The following is an 18,517-nucleotide window of genomic DNA, read 5'->3' on the forward strand; positions in this document are numbered from 1 at the left end:
CAGGTGCGAGGAAACACACTATGCAAAAGGATACTTTGAAATTAACAATTGGAATTGCAGAAATTACAGATGGAGAGATTTAATTTATTAGTTGGCATGTGGAATAGGTGCAACTGAGGAAGGATGAATACTTTGGTTCCATCTGACCAAAGCTTTTTTAATTCTTCACATAACTTATAACTGCAGATGTCTGGTTTCTCTCCATTAAACTGATGCAAGAAATGCAGTCATCGTCTCAATGCATGGAATCAATTGTGAAGGACAAAACTTGCATTAAAAAACATGTCTAGTCTCTCTTTTCTTTGACGTCGGAAAAAAAAAAAAAAAAAACGTCTGGTCACATTAGGTATCATTAGCCCATTGTTAGTTTGAGATGTACACAAGAAAGCGTACAATATTATTAAAACAGCTACAGAACAAATTGCCAACAACTCTGAAGGCCCAAAAAAAATACAAGAGCGTACCACGGGGCTGTTTTTAATTTGTCACGGTACACATTGCCTGCACGTATGCTTTTGGTCTTTCTGTTGGAGTTTCTATGAATACAGAGAGTGTGGAATCGATCGTGGCTTATCTACGAACCTGACCTCTTCAAGTAAGCCATCACCCCAAGCCCAGCAACAAGTGCAGCTCCAGCTGCAACTGCACTGTATGCAGACGCCCATGCATCCCTCTGGGCATAGTCAAGGCCTCCTGATTCACCACCTTTCTTCCGGCGACCTAAACCGGAGAAATCTAAATGCAACCTTAAACTCTGCATGAGAAAGAGATAAAGAAGTTATGTACATATAATTCAAATTTTGACTCTGTATGCAACTGAGCTACTCGTATTCGTCAATGGATAACAATGTAATAATAACAACCATCAAGCCTGGTCCAATATAAGATTGGCAAAATGAATCCTCATTTGTCAATCATGCCGTCGAGATCCCTCACCATCTCCGTCCAACTTAGATGAGGCCCGTACCTTCTCTCTCTGAACTTGGTAACGTAGATTTAGATACCTCTCCTTTCCAAGACCTCTCAGGATCTTTGTCCCAAGTTATGAACAGCAACAAGATGTTAACTAATATTTCTTGGTTTTAGGTTAATTGCATTGACAATTTACAATTTTTCAAGACATTTTGGAAAACTACGTATGCTAGTGAAAATTAATCAGCAACTAAGAAGCATTGTAGAAATTATCGTCAAAGGGAGTCACAATGTCTCAGCTTAGACCTATCATACCTTCCAACCGGCTTGTCTAGCATGATCAACAGCTGCTGCGAGGTCATTGTCAGATGCAAGGATGACCTTGTCATGATCCTCATCTTCATACTTCAAAAAGGACATCACAAGAGAAAACATTTTAAGGAACCCCTTCAGTGAAAAAGCCAGCTAATTAATGTTAAATGGCGTCCAAGCTTAGTGAAACAATTGAGTAGATACCAATATTTGGGGAAGATTATTCCTATCAATATCATCACCCGCCCTCTGGAGAATACAAGTTATAAGGTCTGTCAAGCTCTGTGTTTCTGAAATGGACAACAATAAAGTTCAAGTCAGAAACTTCTAAATGGAAGAATTTCTTTATTTGTCATAATGTCTGACCAGAGAGCATACCACAGTTAAACCTGTGCATTCTGCCCTTTCTATCTTGAAGCTTAAAGCCAAATGTAGTAGATGGACCTGAAGCTGGATAAAAAGCGTTCCTCCCTGTGTCTGTTGCTTCAGAAGACACTTTGATGGATCCTTCACTGAAATGAAAACCAAGCATGGTCAGTAAAATACATATTGAAAAATAAAGAAAAGCATTCACAAAAGAGTACGATAATAGTAATGCTATTAAACCTCTGAGAATCATCATCGTTATCCAAAGGTCCTATGGCCATAGCAGAATCCCAAAACTTTTGCAACATGGTACTTGTTGCCTCATTTCCAAGTCCCCCACCGCTTCCCACCTTGAGATATCATGAACAATGACAACAAATTACTTTATGTCAATTGCGAATGGAGAACAATGAATACTATATCTGTCTGTATGTGTATGCATGTGCATATACACATATGTGCATGCTTATGTCTATGTATGTGAATATGCATTGTTAAGTCAAAATCTGAAATTCTTAATGGTAATCAATGTAAAATTGTAAATAACTGCAACAAGGCAAATAGAATACTTATTGACATAGAAATTTTATAACAAAAAGCAAATTTAGCTGATCATGCAATACTAATGGAACACGCTGGTGCTTGATGTACAATGATGATGGATATGTTGCAGTATGGCCATAGAATTGACAGATGATGAAAACATATAGCAAGGAACCTTTTAGTCACAGGAACATTTTAGTCATGGATATGTTGCAGTATGGCCATAGTGTTGATATATGATAGAAACACATAGCAAGGCAACTTTTAGTCATGAAATTGTAATGGTGGGAGCAATTAACTAAACCAGAATTTTAACCAGTTTCTGTGAAACCAGTCACCAAGTAATACTTATATCAAATGCTGCATGGTCCAGGAAGTCTCATTTAAAGAAGAGGAATCCTGTAAATAGCTTATAGGTTTTCTTGGTTTTCATAACAAGCCTGTTTAGATATCTAGGTAATGATAATCAAAGAACGTATAAAACATAGGAGCCAAATGATGCTCTAAGGAAAAAACCAATAAAAATATTATCCATGATATTTCCAATACTTATTTTTTAATTGATTGTAGGAAAAATACATAAAAAAAAACATTGCAATCAAAAAATAGCTGAATATATGAATATAAGCTAATTTGACTTGGACATGACCTCCTAACAAGTCTTGAGTCTAGATTTCAACCCAAATCTGGTCCATCAACTGGTGTGCTTGGCTTTTACAGGGTCTTATTTGGGGTTGGATAAATGTCAAGTCCAGTTCAGTATGAAGCTATACTCAATATTTTTCAATTAATCTGTACAGAGTTCAATTAGGTCCAATCGGATTAAGTATAGAGCTCGTATCTAAAGATTTATTTCTCACCATGCCTCCCCTATGCCTCTTTTGTATCCTTGACCTTCTCCTAGTAAAAGAAGAGAGTAGTTGGATGGATTGCATCGACCTAATTATGTTAGAAGAATCATTATTCAGATTGCAAGTGCATTTCCTTAGAAGGGATATGGGAGATGCTGCATAAGCCTTAGACTCCATTGTATGTTTCTTATATAATTCAACAATTTAAGTCATAAAAATTGAAGATTGGCCTAGAAGATAGATGTAGGCAGTGGGATGACTTTTGCTAAAGCCAAGAGCTGGTGCAGGAGAGGATGAGGCTGCAGATATTGTAAGTAGATATTTTAGTAACACTTTCAGTATAGAAGTGCTTAGAAAGCAGGGTTGCTGTACAGTAGAGATTCCAGGAAAATGCCAAAGTGGGAGTGTTACTCCAGTTAGAACATTCTGGCTCTAAGGACATGAAAACCTATGTTGTATAGAGAATTTAATGTCACTTTCTACTACTGTTGGGTTATAAAGCAAGAGACTCTGACAACATGAAGTTTAGTGTTGATTATGATATGGGATTGTGATTGTGCAAAGGGATCGCTAGTGAAGTGGTTCTTAACTGAATATGTTAAATCTGCTAGTCTTAAGTGAAATTATGATGAGCAATCAATGGGGTTCCATATGGAGGAATACCAAATCCAGTAGGAACATATTTAACCAGGTCTTGATGGCTAGTCATGGCATGATCCTTCCAAGAAATGGTTTTATTTTAAAGAAATATAAATAAGTTGGGGTCTTGACATGCCATGACATGGAGATACTCTATATTCCATTACAGAGAAACCTTAAAACATATGGGAAACAGAGAAGACTTTCCATATAAAAACACTGTAAGTATACTAACCAAATCTTGGATCAGATGCTCTCCCTACTGCAGTATTCCTTTTCCACATCCTCATATTTATTTTATTATATCCTTTTAACCTTCCATGCTCATTAATCCTCACAAGATATGATAGATATATGTAGGGGACTCATCTGCAGCAGCAGCAGCGTGAATGGTGGCAGACTCCATGGATGGCACATGATGGGTTGAGGTGTGAAGGTTGGAAGGTAGGAGATGGAAGGAAAAAAATGAGGATCATAAGATACGTAGAGCTAGTAACAAGTGAGAGGATAGAGGAGTGAAAGGGGCTGTGGGGCTTCTAACGTAAACATGGGAAAAAAGAGAAATCAGTGAATTTTCTTTTTCCCAGGGAATCTCTTAGTTTCCATGTACATTTAACTGTAAAATCTCTCCCAAACGAGTTTTGGATTTCTATTCCTACAAAGTCTTAAATTCCCTTTAAAATGCCCTGATCCCATCAAATCCCACGGGAATTGGATGCATCTGATCAGGCCCAGAAAATTGTTTACCATGACTCAGTGGGAACTATTCAACTCATTTGTAGAGGCACTTATCTTGAAACTGGACCTAGAGATGAGCTGTTTTGCCTTCAATCTCATCATTAAAGAAAAGACCACAAAGTTAAGATGCAACTTAAGATTGTTATTCAGAATCTCAGATGGCATTCACATTTCATATGCAAGTATCTAACTGAAACTAAATTAGCATCCAGCTTCAGAGCATGCTCCAAAATTGCATGAAATTATTAACGGGAGAGCACATGAGGATGATAGTAGAATTTAAATCCATATTGTGAATGGTAGATGGCCCAACAATGGGAAGGGTTCAAATGCAAGAAAAAGTGACAATACAATGAACAGAAACCAGGCAATAAAGTTACCTAAAAAATCTACTTTGATAACCTAATATTTTAAAGCCAAATCTCAGATTAAAATAATACTTTAATCATACAAATCAGATTTAGATCAGGCCATGATTAAAGTATCAACATGTATCGTAAGTGCATGAAACAACATAAATCAATTACTTGAAAATTGAAATTATCATCATCGAGTACACCACAGTATATCGGGCAACAAACAACTAAATATATATGGTTCTGGTTCTAGTATTGCTCTTTAACATAGCAAAGTATTTGGTACAGTATAGCACATCCTATCTGCTCATACATAAAGATAGTTGATACATGTTAATAATTTTTTGGGCATTGTCTTTGCTCTCAAATATTTAATCAGTGTTGTATAGTTATATAGATATAAATCTGCAGCCTCATAGTTTTTCACTACAATATCTCTTATCATAGTGCAATTAACCACAAATCAAGTGGAAAAATTTATGGTATACATGAGTCTATAAAACACAAAAGCATTAAAATTCGTCTTAAAAATGTAACTCTAATGCATCTAAACTATAACATTTACCAGCTTTCATATGCTAATGTGGCATTGATTTTAGTATTCAGAATTGCTTGAAATACTATCATCACTTAGTTTGATAATACTTGCACAATAAGCAACTCTGGACCACTGAGTCAAGCAAAATGCATGTCAAACGAACTTTTTTGCATTGGATGCTCACTTAATCCAACTAAGCATCATCAAAAGATAAAATATTCACATATACTTTCATTATCAAGATCAAAATCCCAATAAACATAGAACAGAAAAAATGAGTCCAGTATAGCTATATGAATGAGTAATACTAAAACAGCAAGAATCAGAAACAAAACATGTATATTTGCCTGTTGACTTTTTGGCAAAAACGCATGATAACGAATGGCATGATAGAAACTTTGAACCTACCTATCGTACGAGATTGCACAGTAGAACATTTATGTCTTGCACATGCATAGAAGTCTAAGGAATTGAGCAAGGAGCGAAATAGAAAGGCGCTTTTGGGTATCATATGAGAAGGCAAGCATTGGCTATTTGAGGAACAAATGAATAAGACAGTAATAAGGCTTATGACATCATCCAATTAATATGTTAGAAAATTAAGAAGTTCTTACACAAAAAATAGAAATGTGGCACAGATGAGAATGCTGAGACTGATATATGCTAAAACTGAAGGAAATAATATATTAAATGCAGCATATAGTTGCTCCTATTAAGAACAACTGATCAGGAACTACTTGGTATGATATGCACATGTAGAATGAAAGTCCGAGGGCCTAGTAAGGAGAGATAATTGGATCCATGTCCAGAAGTGACGTGTTTGAAAGTTAGGACTGGAACAGCTTGCCATGACACTGAAAAATAGACTTCAAAGAAACAAAATTTAAAACAAAGCTTCAAAAGACCAGCACCAAACAATTGGGATAAGTCATAAACTTCACAGTTCTGATTCACATAGCAATGTGACTGTTAACAGGTGAGAGTCAGGTCATATCTGAGCAAGGTTCAAGTGTAAACTCAATGAAGATACTTCAATTTGGATATGGTCTTGGTATTTTCTTATCAAATTCCATTAAGATTCAGACCCATCATCAAATATTCAAATATTCTATTACTCCACAATATAGTCAATTTTTCACATATAGTTTCTTCAGTATCTTCTTGCCTGTTTTGGCATAAAAAACCTTCCAACCACACAACTTCTAATTTAGTAACTAAACCTTCCATGTTTGGAACATTATGTCCTTTTATAATGATTCTAAACTATTAGCCTAAGAAGAACTACCATGACATTTTGCAAGAATGGCAGATTCTAGTTATCCTTAAATAGATAGCTTATATTTGGATCTAATAAATGATACATTAATAGATTGGCATGCAATATGCAAACCTGAAGTGCATTCTATAAGTTATAAACATGTATGGAATTTCAATTAGAAAATACGAAAATATATATATTCGTGCCTACAGATTGCTATGAAATTGCTAGTTGGGTTACCATTTTGGATGTGGGTCACATCCAGATCCAAACCAAAAAGCTATTGATTATTGGATTGTCAGGTTATCAGATATTCTCTTTAATTCAATTATCAAATTATCATATATTATTTACAGCACTAGGAAGCAATCTATGTTTACAGGTGACAGGCAGTAATTTAGCCATCTGTCAGCATGTAGTAATTGACAAGTGTCCTTATAAGATCCACTTTTAAGCTACAAAGTTGATGGTGTAATCGTCAAGGTCTATGGAGTGAAGCTTAATGATAAGTAGAAAGATGACACTATTTTTTTTTAACACTCTTTGTTGGTATGAACTATGAACTGTAGCAAGCTAATTAGTTTTCTTGGAAAGTTCATAAAAATTTAAGTAGACATATGTTAATATGTATATAGGTATCTGTAAATATTAATAAATTTTACATGCATACAGAACCCGTGATGGGCCATCTAAAGTGGGGATTAAGACCATTCAGCATGATATATTGCACCAAAAATTCCTAGAAAATGCATCAAGGATTCAAAAATAAAATGTACCAATTTTAATTAAAACATGGTATGATGTATAAATTGAAAATACATGCCATCAATCATGATGCATGTGTCTTAGGATTTGCAAAGCTCTGAATTCAATAGGTTTAACTTATGCAAACTATAAAATATTTTTATTATGGGAAATCATGGGTCATGGCCATCTTTATCTCCTATCACATGACACATGCACCAAAAATGCCAAAGACCAACACACACACACACACACACACACACACATGTATGCATGTATAAAGCACAGATACTACATGGGCAGCCAAACAATAGCTTTAATAGGCCTGGTCCTGATCGGACCAGAAGAAGCTTTGCTCAAGAAGATTTGAGATCATATCAGCCTAAAGACCAAATGCTCTTGAGTATTGACGAAAAATAGCATCGCTTAAAGGTAGCACCATGCAACCTCTACATTAAATGTCCTTCTACACTTTCCGCAACTAAGACATCCTGAACCTACTAATAAAAGGATGGGGAAAAGTTGGAGTAAATGGAGTAAAAGAAGGTGAAGCAAGGATGAGGTTCTAAGTGAAGAGATTTTTTTCACAATAAAGGGCATGGGCCACCATATTGATCCCATGTTTGAGGTTTTATTGCAGACAAGGATGATGTTGCTAGACATGCTGGATCACTAGAATTCTTAACATTTCTTTTTCTTTTTCCTTCAACCACAAGATCTAGAAAGCTGATAACACTAATGCAGGTGAAATTCTAGTGTGCTCATGCTGATAAACACCTTGATTATGCTCTTCCCACCACCCTCCCTCCCTCACCCCCTATAGGATTATTTTTTTGTTGCCTTTGTACAAACTTCTTCTTCTATAAATATTTATATGAGCCCCAGTTTTGTGGGGAGGGTTTAAATAATCGATGCATTACTCACCTAGGAAATATTTTGGAAAATATTAAGAAATTCATTTGGTTAACAAGTCATTTAGTTGAGTTATGCAAGAACTCCATATAAAGGGTATCAGGATTTATAGTATGGGAGATAGGTATCACAACCAGAAAAAATAGACACATTTTGCTCTTATGGTGAATACGTGGCTGATCTCGAAAACTGAATAGTTTAACTTTTTTCCTATTATAGCAGAAACCAAATCTATGTGTCCCACTTAAATATCTTCTATACTTTATTCTTTTTCTTTCCAATTCATTTGAATAATTTTCAAATTTATCTTCTTTTCTTATTTCCTTGAGCCTTCAATGGGCTTTGTATCCATCTTGCGTCAAAATGAGGTGTTCTTAAGGAAATATCCATATAGTATCAAAATACCATTTTACCAAGATAGTATTTTCGATCAAGTTGTTTCTTATGCAATAAAAATTACTTAATGCGAGGACTTGTGTGGGCTTGTGTTTAGTGCCATATCACCTGAAAGATCTTGGATACTCATGCAAGGCCAAGGAATCCAAAATGTACCTTTTGGCTAGCCTTTGTGGGTGAGGCCCTAAGTTGTTACAAATGGTATCAAAGTAAACCTAGTCATGGCCTAGCTTTACTAGGACACTGCAGCACGAGCCCTTTTAGAGCTAAGACACTTAGCCTAGCAAGGATGCTAGTGCCCAAACAAGGAGAGAATGTGAGAACCTGCGTAGGAATGTGTTTAGCCTTATATGGATTGTGCACTAGAAAGATGTTTGGTACTTATACAGGGCCAAGAACCCAAAATATACTTTATGGCTAGCCTTTTTGGATAAGCTCATCGGTCGCTACACTTAAAAAACCAAAATATTCAGTTCCATTAGAAGATCAATTAGTGTCTCATTAATTTTTTGAGAAACAAAGCCATTCTTAAGATAATTCTTCCATTACCATACATTTGGATTTGAGCAATAAACCAAGGAATGCGAAAATCGGCCAGTTCGAGGTCAACTAAACTAGACCGATAAGAAACTGGCATGGTTTAGACTTGGCTGGTTTGCTTCAACCAGCCCCTCTCATAGCTTATTTAACATGGTTTGGCTCGATTCTTCGCCTACTTGTGGCATGAAATACATGAGAGAGGCCTCCTGCTCTTGCAAGTAGCTACACCACCTAGCCCCTTGCTTGCTTGGTTGCTCGAGATAGTTCGCCCCCCCTGCCTCTATTAAGTCACTCCTTCCCACCCTCTCCCTCTACCAACCTCCCTCCCTCTTTCTCTCTCAAAGTCGCATTCCAGTAAGGGTTAAGGTTAGGGTTAGTGTTTCCATTCCCTTATCCACCCCCTCCCTTCTTCCCTCCCTCCCTCCCTCCTTTTCTCCCTCTCCTCTCCCTCTCTCTCTCTCTCCCTCTTCCCCCTCACTCCTTTTCTCCTCCTTCCTCTCCCGCTTCCTCCCCAACACATCCTATGTCAACAGTTTTTTTCCTGTTTCACCTTTTTTATTTTCGAATTTTGAACTGAAGTCGGCAAACCATATGCTGACTTCAATTCAAAATTCAAAAACAAAAGAAAAGTCTGAAATGGACTGGAATGGTATGGTACTAGTATCATACCATACAGTCGGGTTTTGGTACTGGTACTACCGGCCTTGCAATAAACTTTTCTTCTATTCACATTTATTATAATTTTTTTTTTCAACAATAACAACTTGAAAGTCACTCTCAATCACTTAAAGCATCAATAGTTAGAAAACCAAATTTGAGAAAACTCTATATATTGCTTTGACAAGCAAACCAAGGGGAGTGGTTGTACTAGGTAGTCCACCAAATCACAAAAGAAACCTCGTGGACAATCTTCTTCATAGGTAACCTATAAGTTAGAGTTTAACAATGTTCTAGATGCTAATGCAATTGAGTTACACTAAATTGCATGGTTAATCATGTCTAACTAGGGTGACTATACTTTTAAAAATCTATCACTTTGTTGAACCTACTACACATGATTGAAGTTCTACCCCCAACCCACTTGGCACCTCTCAGACCAAAAAAACCGAGGTTAACTTTACAAGACATACCTATAAAACAAAATATTGACATAGTAAGAAACAAAGACACCAAGCTCAGATACCAAGAATTCTTTAGCATAAAAAGTTTCATTATCTATCTGTCACAAGATCACCAAAAGAGTCCAGAAAATCCATAATCCATGGCATGCTGCTGCTAAAAAGGATAACTGTTATACCCAACCAGTGCCATACAATGCCTGAGAGCATGACTGCATGATGTGCTAAAAACAGCATTTAGAAAGCAAGAGATCAAGGTTTGATGCAAAGCTAGCTTGCAGCATCTGGTTGTCAATAAAAGAATGAAACTTGAAATCTAGTGTGCAATTTGAAGTAGATGGCTGAGACTGGGCACAACTATATCATGAAATTGATTGATTAAAGTCCCTTAGCAACTTACTGTGGCTACTGCAGCATGAGTAATATGAATCACATCCATCACTGAAACTATATGTCCATCTGTTACAAATCACAGAAGGTAGGTCAGCAACAAGTGCAATTGTGTGGGTTTGCATCCTAAAGCAACCACTTTGTGCAAAAAAAAAAATGCCAAAGTTTAGGTCTGTCCCTAGTTCACCCCTCACAGGATTTTGGATTGCAGGGACCATAATTAGGCTATGGCCCTTTAGATCAGCAATATCAAAAATGACTAATTTTCTAGTTTTATATGTAAGCATACCTCTATCTACAACAGGGAGATGCAAAAATTTCCCATCATGCATGGTATGAAGAGCATCAACAATTGGAGTATCGACTGTTCCACATTCAGGATTTGGAGTCATGACCTGAGTACAAAAGTTACCGACTAAGACGTTTGCTAAGGAATACCAACATTAGTCTCTTAATAAACAGGATGATGCATAGCTTTCACGTAGAATTAAGGCAAAAACTGTGAATGTTAAATACAAACCTGTTGTAATCATGGTTTGAGCTATTATTCTGCATCATATGGTACATATACAACTCAACCTTTTTTTTTTTTTTTAACTTATCAAGTATGAATCCCCAAATTCTAGAGTATTATTGTCACCTTTTCGACTAGTATCACTCAATGTCACTCAAGACCTTAGCATAGTACTTGGCACTTTTTTTTTTTTGCTTGGATAATTGATTTTCATTCAATTCAAAGATCGTGAACCAGGAAAAAATATCTACCGAAAAGAACAATGAACATATATCATGTGCTTAAAAATAAGAAAAATTGCATGCCATGTTTATATACCGTAAAAAATTCAATTCCACATTTTATATATCAAATGAGGGATTTTAGAATTTTATATAAAATGTTGCAGCCAATATCTGTTCTGCTTTCCCTGAGCTGATTACTCGATAACTAATATATTTACAGACACAAACCCATATACTCATTTGGTTCTTGCAACTAAAACTAATTTGCAATTGATTAAAATGTTTTCCTTATTAACCAAATTATTTAAAAAGTAAGTTATATAGATATGAGGGAATGCAATGAAGCATTTGGCTAATTATGAAGTTTATCCAAATACAAATCAGATGCCAAAAAAAATAATTATTTTGACTTGCAACTACATTCAATTGACACAAACTATGCATTTACAGTGTGGCATAACGCAATATGAATATTAGGTAGGTTCACCAATGAATAGTACCGTTACTCTACCACTAATCTTTTGTTGGAACTTTTCTAAAGAGTATAACATTTGTTGCTGTTTTATGTTTACTAGTAAAGCATGTATAAATAATATGGTACAGTGCATTACTCCTGATTTACATAAATTACCCAATTTCTTTAATTTTAACTCATCTAAGCAGCGGAATACCTTTATATTAGACATTATATCATAAATTACCATGCCATTGCATGGTAGAGTATATGTGATTCATTACATTTTTGTGTTGAACCAATAAAGGAACAATTACAGCAGAAAGTCATATCTCAAAACCCAAGCCGAATCATCACATTGTTAAGTCATATACCGCATGATATTTTTCCAAATATGAATCAGTTTGATAATTGGACTTAACTCTGGATCCTATGATCCATAGGAAGCAAATATAATTATAAATGCTCAGAAATTTTCTCATTCCGTTTTCTAACAATTTATTTTTTTCTTGCATCAATTTTTAACTGATCATTGCATCACTCACTACAGCCCAAATCATCATAACATCATGCAATTGCACTGCAAGTTGAGCTAAGCATTATATATGGATTTGCAGGAGAGAATGGTTCAAGTGGTAGACAGATACCTTCTCAACAGGGGTTGACTCTGGAGAAAGATTTTGTGAGATTACTCTCGTCAATATATCTCTAGAACTGGGACATAAAAAAGAAAAGAAAAGAGTAAAACAGACTTGGCATAGGGAAAAGTAATTGATTCCTTCAACATGAAAATATTTACAAACTTGGGGAGAGCATACGTCAATATCCCCCGAGGTTTGTTTTCTACTGTCACCACTGCTGAACTCATTCTGAGTTCCAGCATCTTCTTTGCCGCAGTTAACACTGAGTCTGTTGGTGAGACCATAACAACCCTAACAGAAAATGCTATCCTCAGTCAAATTAATTACTTAATCCTGTATGTGAGCATGAGATCTCCTAATGATGGTATTACCTACTTTGAGTTCTCTGGTATGATGGTAGACAATGATGGCCTGAACATCTGCTCTCGAAGAGTTTCAATAAATGAATTAGGACCTGGCAAAATTAAAATTTACAGTATAATGAGAATATAGGCCACATATTTAGTTGTCTTATGACAATTAATATGCCATGATAATAACAATGTCATAGAGTAATTTTATTGGAAATAAGAAAACTATGAAACAAAGCAGATATTAATGAAATTTGATGAAAAATAATCACGAGAGAACAATCAACTTCTGCAAGACGTCCTATCTACACACCAGAAATTGATGTTCCCCAATGCTTTTCCACCCCCTCAACGGCAGCGGCAATGGCTTTTCCCTTCTCAGCTGCCCGTTCCATTCGTGCAATTGCATCATATAGACACTTAGCTATGTCAAGTAAAGCAATGACTTCACCATTTTCCACGACAGGCAAATGTCTGAACTTTCCTGAAAAATAGAAAGGTCGAGGTTGAACAATCAATAAGCATCATAAAGAAAAAAGTAGTGTGCGACCTAGGGTTAAAGGATCCTTACAAACCTTGCACCATCTTTTGCAGTGCTTCCACAGCCAATGTGTCTGAAAGAACAAAAACAGGATTCCGAGTCATGACTTTGGAAACAGGTGTTTCCTCAAGCTTTAATTCACGAGCAATGACTCTTGTGGTTATATCCTTCATTGAAGAAAACATATAAAAAGCATCATGAGCTCCAATAAACTGGCTTAGACTTTATTATGTTTCATGCAGAAAGGAGTGAGCATGAACCTTGTCAGTGAGGATCCCACAAAGCAAAGCATTTGAGTCCGTCAGCAACACAGCATCAACCCTACGAGCAGCCATCCTGCGGCAAGCCTCATACAGAGTTGTGTTCTCCGGTATTGTTAAGGCCTTAGACAAACGCAGTCTCTTTACAGTTCTTTCACTCACAGTCCTGTTCCCGGGGATGAACAATAAAATCAATCATTTCACATTTGCATCAAAATTGCATTGTAAAATACCTTTTGGAATTTTTTTTTTCTTATTGATGTTCTTTCTTGCCATTTAATACAAAAAGTTCCATTCAATAGGCCCAGAGTAAAGTGAATAGATATTGTGTGTTTCCAAAAGGTATGCACATAGGTGGCACATGTGATTGTCATATTGTAGTTTCCACAAAATGCATTATGTTTCCAGCCATATGCAATTTCCAAAAGTCGCATTGTAATGGGCATCAAAAGTAAATATTAAGATTCATATGCCAGTATAATGAGAAACTTGAAGTTGCAGGAAGTACAATATGGTCATGTAATTTCAAGAAGTAGAAATCCATGCTTTTGTCAAACAAAGGCATCATATTCTAATCCTATAGCAGCACCAAGGAATTGCTTAGAGCACCAAATTTCCTTTCTTTGCAGAGTTGAATTATTTCAGACTTAAGAACTCAACTAGCAACTTACGTAAACCCTCACCCAAAACCATAATTCCTCTTATCCTTGTTATGCAAAACTATAATTTTTCAAGCTATCAAAGCTCTCTTATCATCAAAAGAATCCAAGTTTCCACATATTCTCTTTAAATTGAAACAGATAAGACTAAATATGGTGCATTTTCACAAACCTTATCTATTTAAATCCTTAAGTAGTGGTCTCATTTTTGGATCAAATCATATTTGTGTGGTAGCTAATCAATCTTTTCCAAAGCTACATGTATTTTATAACAAATGTTAAAGCATGATATTCACAAAATAGGTCCATAGCATTGACAAGGAGCTTAAAGATTGAGACAGTTAAACAGTATGAATTGAGCTTAATCTAGAAGAAGCAAAGTTGCTTATAGTGCTAAACTAAATTGCCCCCTCATATCATGTACGTATCATGCCAGTAGGTCATTGAAATGGCATAAAGATGTGTAGCTTCATAGTGTTTGTTTCAATTAGTATCATCATGCTTTGGCTTGAAAGAGTAAATAAGGATATGCATTGATACCAACTAGTAGATGGTATGAACTCTGTAGTTTATTGTTTTAAACAGTGCCAAACCAAATCAGTGTTACCTGGATAATTGGCACAGGTGCCAAGTGTCAAAATGTCAGACATGACAGCCTCCAAACATGGTGGCAAGGGAACAAAGGAATACATATTGATGTATAATTTTGTTATACATTAATATAAAGCAAAGTGTTAAATTCCATGCGACTGGACCATTCTTGTTTTTCCATAGAATTGAGACCCCGCATCCCAACACTCAGAAAAGTGGATGTCCAGTCCTGTCCTAGTCCATTTTTCCAACTCATCCTGTCCTCACACCTCTGATAGTACTCCAATACGACAGTAGGATACCCTGCCATCCCACCGATATCTAAAACCTCGACATATATAGTTTATTTATACATCAATTATATGGGTTTTTTGTGTCTTTTGGTGCTTATCCAGGAAAGATGAACAGACAAAGGGGAGGAGAATTATATATACTGTTTAACAGACAAATTAGTAGAAAAGCCATGAGTGCACAAGTTATTTTAAGTTATTTATTTTGAGATTACTAAAGATGTTGTGATACTTAAATTTTAATTGACAATGATAACTCTATATGAAAACTTGATGACACTTAAATTACAAATGTTCATATAACTGTGATAATTTTTCATTAAAAATATAAGAACACTTTGCTTAATGTGTCCAAATAATCTAGATAGATCTATGCTGAAAGCAGAAGCACACTTTGGTTGAAGCATCCATAAAGCCTTAGTGACTTGTATTAAAAACATAGGACATTTTGCTAAAAGTGACCAACACCTGAAATTAAGAGTCCCTTGCATGCAACTCAAAATTGAGAAAAACGAACAACTACCAAGTATCGGACACTTTTCCTGACATTGGCAGGACCCTTCAAAATAGAGTGTCCAGCCATGTTGTGTCATGTTGTCTCCGAGTGTCCAAAAGTTTCAACACTTCTAGAAACCTGAAAAGGAAGTGCCCAAGTAACCTGACCATCTTGAACAACCTTATCACTGTTTCAGACATTTCATAGCTTTTTCCTATTGTTTTTCTTCTTAGAAAAAGAAAGAAGAAAAGTAAAAAAGAAAACTATGAAGACAAGTAAAAAAGAAAACTGTGTACAAATTGGACACTGTAACAACCTAAAATAGCTGTTCCACACTAGATCAAAAGCTACAAGTATCCCACACTATATAAGAATATGCAATTCTGCTTTACTACCAGGCTATGAGCTTACGATAATAAAGGCAAATGTTAGCAACATCTATGATATTGTGTAACATGTACATAATTAAATGTTACCTTCTAGTTTCTATCATGAATCATAAGTTTGTTTATAACATTAAATCCTATAGATGTCCAGGTTGATTAATGTTCTAGATTTCTATATGTTAGAGACTATCTTCATTTGTTTGATTCTCATCTTTAAGCATATGTCAGGCTTGCATTATTCAATCCTGTGGTGGATATACGTATCTTGAAATGTCAGTGCATCTCACCTGTCGATAGAGTGTGCTACATAACCATACAATGCCAGCCTTTGACCCACACAAGTAATATAGGCTATGCTTAGTTATTGTTGCTAAATGCCTAGTCTCCCTACTAAAAAGCTTGGAAAAAAGCTTTGGCATGATAAACCGCTGATTCCCTTTTCTGAATATGTCTTAAACAAAATCTTGGTGAATTTTTTTAAGGTAATGTCAAGCACATAAGACCCTTCCAGTTTAAGCCAACATCGTGACAGCACGTTGAATCCAAGCTAGAACTGATAATGGATTCGTCAATCATGGTGCTAAAATAAATCCAGCTAAATCATCCACTGATTGGTGAATAAAACAAAAGAAAAAATTCACATCATTTATGAGAGATCTCTTTTTTCATATCCTAGAAGGTCATTGAATGGAGGACCATAATTTATGGAGTTTGAATGTTGCAAAAGTATTGGACAAGGAAAATTAGATCTAAAGTCACATAAAGAACCAATCCTTTCCCAATGTGCAGCACATGCCAGAGAAACTTCCTTTCGTTCCAATATATCTTGTTGTCCAGTCCAACTACAATGTAACTTTAAGTTAAACATGGACAAGAAGTAAACCAAGAATCCTTACAACCAAGAAATGGATTTACTCCTACACCCTACAAGCAACTTATTAAAATCACTCATTCTATGCAAAGCTTAAAATAAATCTCAAGACGTCAACCACTATGTGATTTCTTAAATAACTAAACAAGCGCTTCCCCAAACCATCTGCCAAAAACCTGCTTTCCTTTTCCTCAGACAAGGTTTCTTAAACTGATCCAGAATAGGATTTCATGCAATCAACCTATAGCCTGATCATCCAAAATTAATCTAGATAACCAATTTATACTTATTTTGTAGTATACTAACACAGCAACTTACAACTACTTAAAAGCAGAGACAGGTCATAAAAACATTACTTTCAAGGATTCACGGGCAAAATAAGCGGAGAATTGCAACATCATTTTTTCCTAGTTCCTTTTAGCAACTAAAATTGTCTAATTTTCAGTAGCTTGATGAATTAACCATTTCATTCTTAGCTGGAAAACATCAAAAGAAACTCAAGTCCCCAAACAAAACACCCAGATTTCAAACTTCTAGGAAGCAAAACTATGAGAGACAACTCTGGTCCTTTCTATTAAGGATAGTATCATAATAACCATCACATCCCGAGCAGGGGAATCAACAAAATATCAGTAATCCAATAACCAGAGCCTAAAAAAACAGATATATAGGCCAAGTAATTCATTTGATATTTAAAACTATCAATATACGGAAAAATCACCAAGAAACAAGAAGATAGTATACGCAAGAGAAAGAAAGATAGCTTTATGAATCGAGAAAAGAAAGAAAGAAAGGATCATACGAAGAGCGGGCCAGGGAACTCCTCCGCCCTCCATCGAAGCTCCCGTTATCGGAGTTGTTCTTCTTCCTCCCCGGCACGCCGTTCCCCGACAGGTTCCTCCTGTGCGGACCTCCTCCTTGCCCGTCCATCCCCACGCCCACGATCGTCAGCCCTTCTTCTCTCCCCTCCGCCGCCGCCCGATAACCGGATGCCGGTCCTAAGCACCGCCGGGAAGAACAAATAATCGGAAGTCTCGTTCCGGCGAGCAGTCTTCGATCGCCGGCGACGGAGAGGAAAATGAGAAGCGAAGCGATGCGATGGCCGATACAAATATAAACTCTCCCCACGCCTCTTCTCCTCCTCCCATTTGACGGGATTCGAAGATTCCCAAAACCGCAAATTTTCCCATTTTTCGGAAGCAAAAAATTCTTAATTTCAATTTTCTGCCATATAAACATACTGAAAAAGAACTCGTACTGTGACCCCCAGGGTGAAGAGGCCAGAGATTTATGTAACATTACGCGTGGGGCCCATGGGTAGACAATACGAGTCATATTGTGAGTTGTTGTGTAGGTAATTTTACTGTTTTTGTTTTTTTTAAAACTTGGCCGCCACCCTCAAAAAGGGCAATTTTGGGAAAAAGGGCCTTTCCGCATCCGTGTCCGAAGCCTGGCAAACCGTGTTGATGCGCGCTAATAAATGCTGCAAAAATATTTGCGTGCGGGAAGGCCTCTGCCGTTCGATGATATCCTTGTAGTGGATCGGAGACAAAATGAACGGTCGTTGCGACGATGTTGTAGAAATTTCTGTGCGGGAGGTGGAAGATGGCATTGTCCGAGAAAATAG

General features: G+C 36.4%; 1 protein-coding gene across 1 annotated transcript; it reads right to left on the bottom strand.

The window, feature by feature from the left end:
• Positions 1 to 376: 376 nt before the first annotated feature.
• On the bottom strand, positions 377 to 18,006 carry LOC105048997 (CBS domain-containing protein CBSCBSPB1). Its single transcript, XM_010928532.4, has 14 exons — positions 17,693 to 18,006; positions 13,598 to 13,763; positions 13,372 to 13,504; positions 13,110 to 13,280; positions 12,822 to 12,900; positions 12,624 to 12,737; positions 12,453 to 12,519; positions 10,903 to 11,008; positions 10,624 to 10,682; positions 1,831 to 1,940; positions 1,603 to 1,736; positions 1,429 to 1,514; positions 1,228 to 1,317; positions 377 to 754 (listed from the first exon to the last, which is right to left on the bottom strand). The coding sequence occupies exons 1-14, from the start codon at positions 17,818 to 17,820 to the stop codon at positions 575 to 577; spliced, it is 1,623 nt and encodes a 540-aa protein (XP_010926834.1). The 5' UTR covers positions 17,821 to 18,006; the 3' UTR covers positions 377 to 574.
• Between the last annotated feature and the right edge of the window lie 511 nt (positions 18,007 to 18,517).

Source organism: Elaeis guineensis, chromosome 7 (genome assembly GCF_000442705.2).
Source record: "Elaeis guineensis isolate ETL-2024a chromosome 7, EG11, whole genome shotgun sequence".
NCBI lineage: Eukaryota > Viridiplantae > Streptophyta > Magnoliopsida > Arecales > Arecaceae > Elaeis > Elaeis guineensis.

What these genes read in the sequence shown, in the direction of transcription:
- LOC105048997 (XM_010928532.4), bottom strand. Translation starts at nt 17,820, where the DNA reads ATGGACGGGCAAGGAGGAGGTCCGCACAGGAGGAACCTGTCGGGGAAC. An exon ending in AGTTCCCTGGCCCGCTCTTC is followed by an intron (nt 13,764 to 17,692) that starts GTATGATCCTTT and finishes CCCCGGGAACAG; the next exon opens with GACTGTGAGTGAAAGAACTG. An exon ending in ATAATCTTCCCCAAATATTG is followed by an intron (nt 1,318 to 1,428) that starts GTATCTACTCAA and finishes TCCTTTTTGAAG; the next exon opens with TATGAAGATGAGGATCATGA.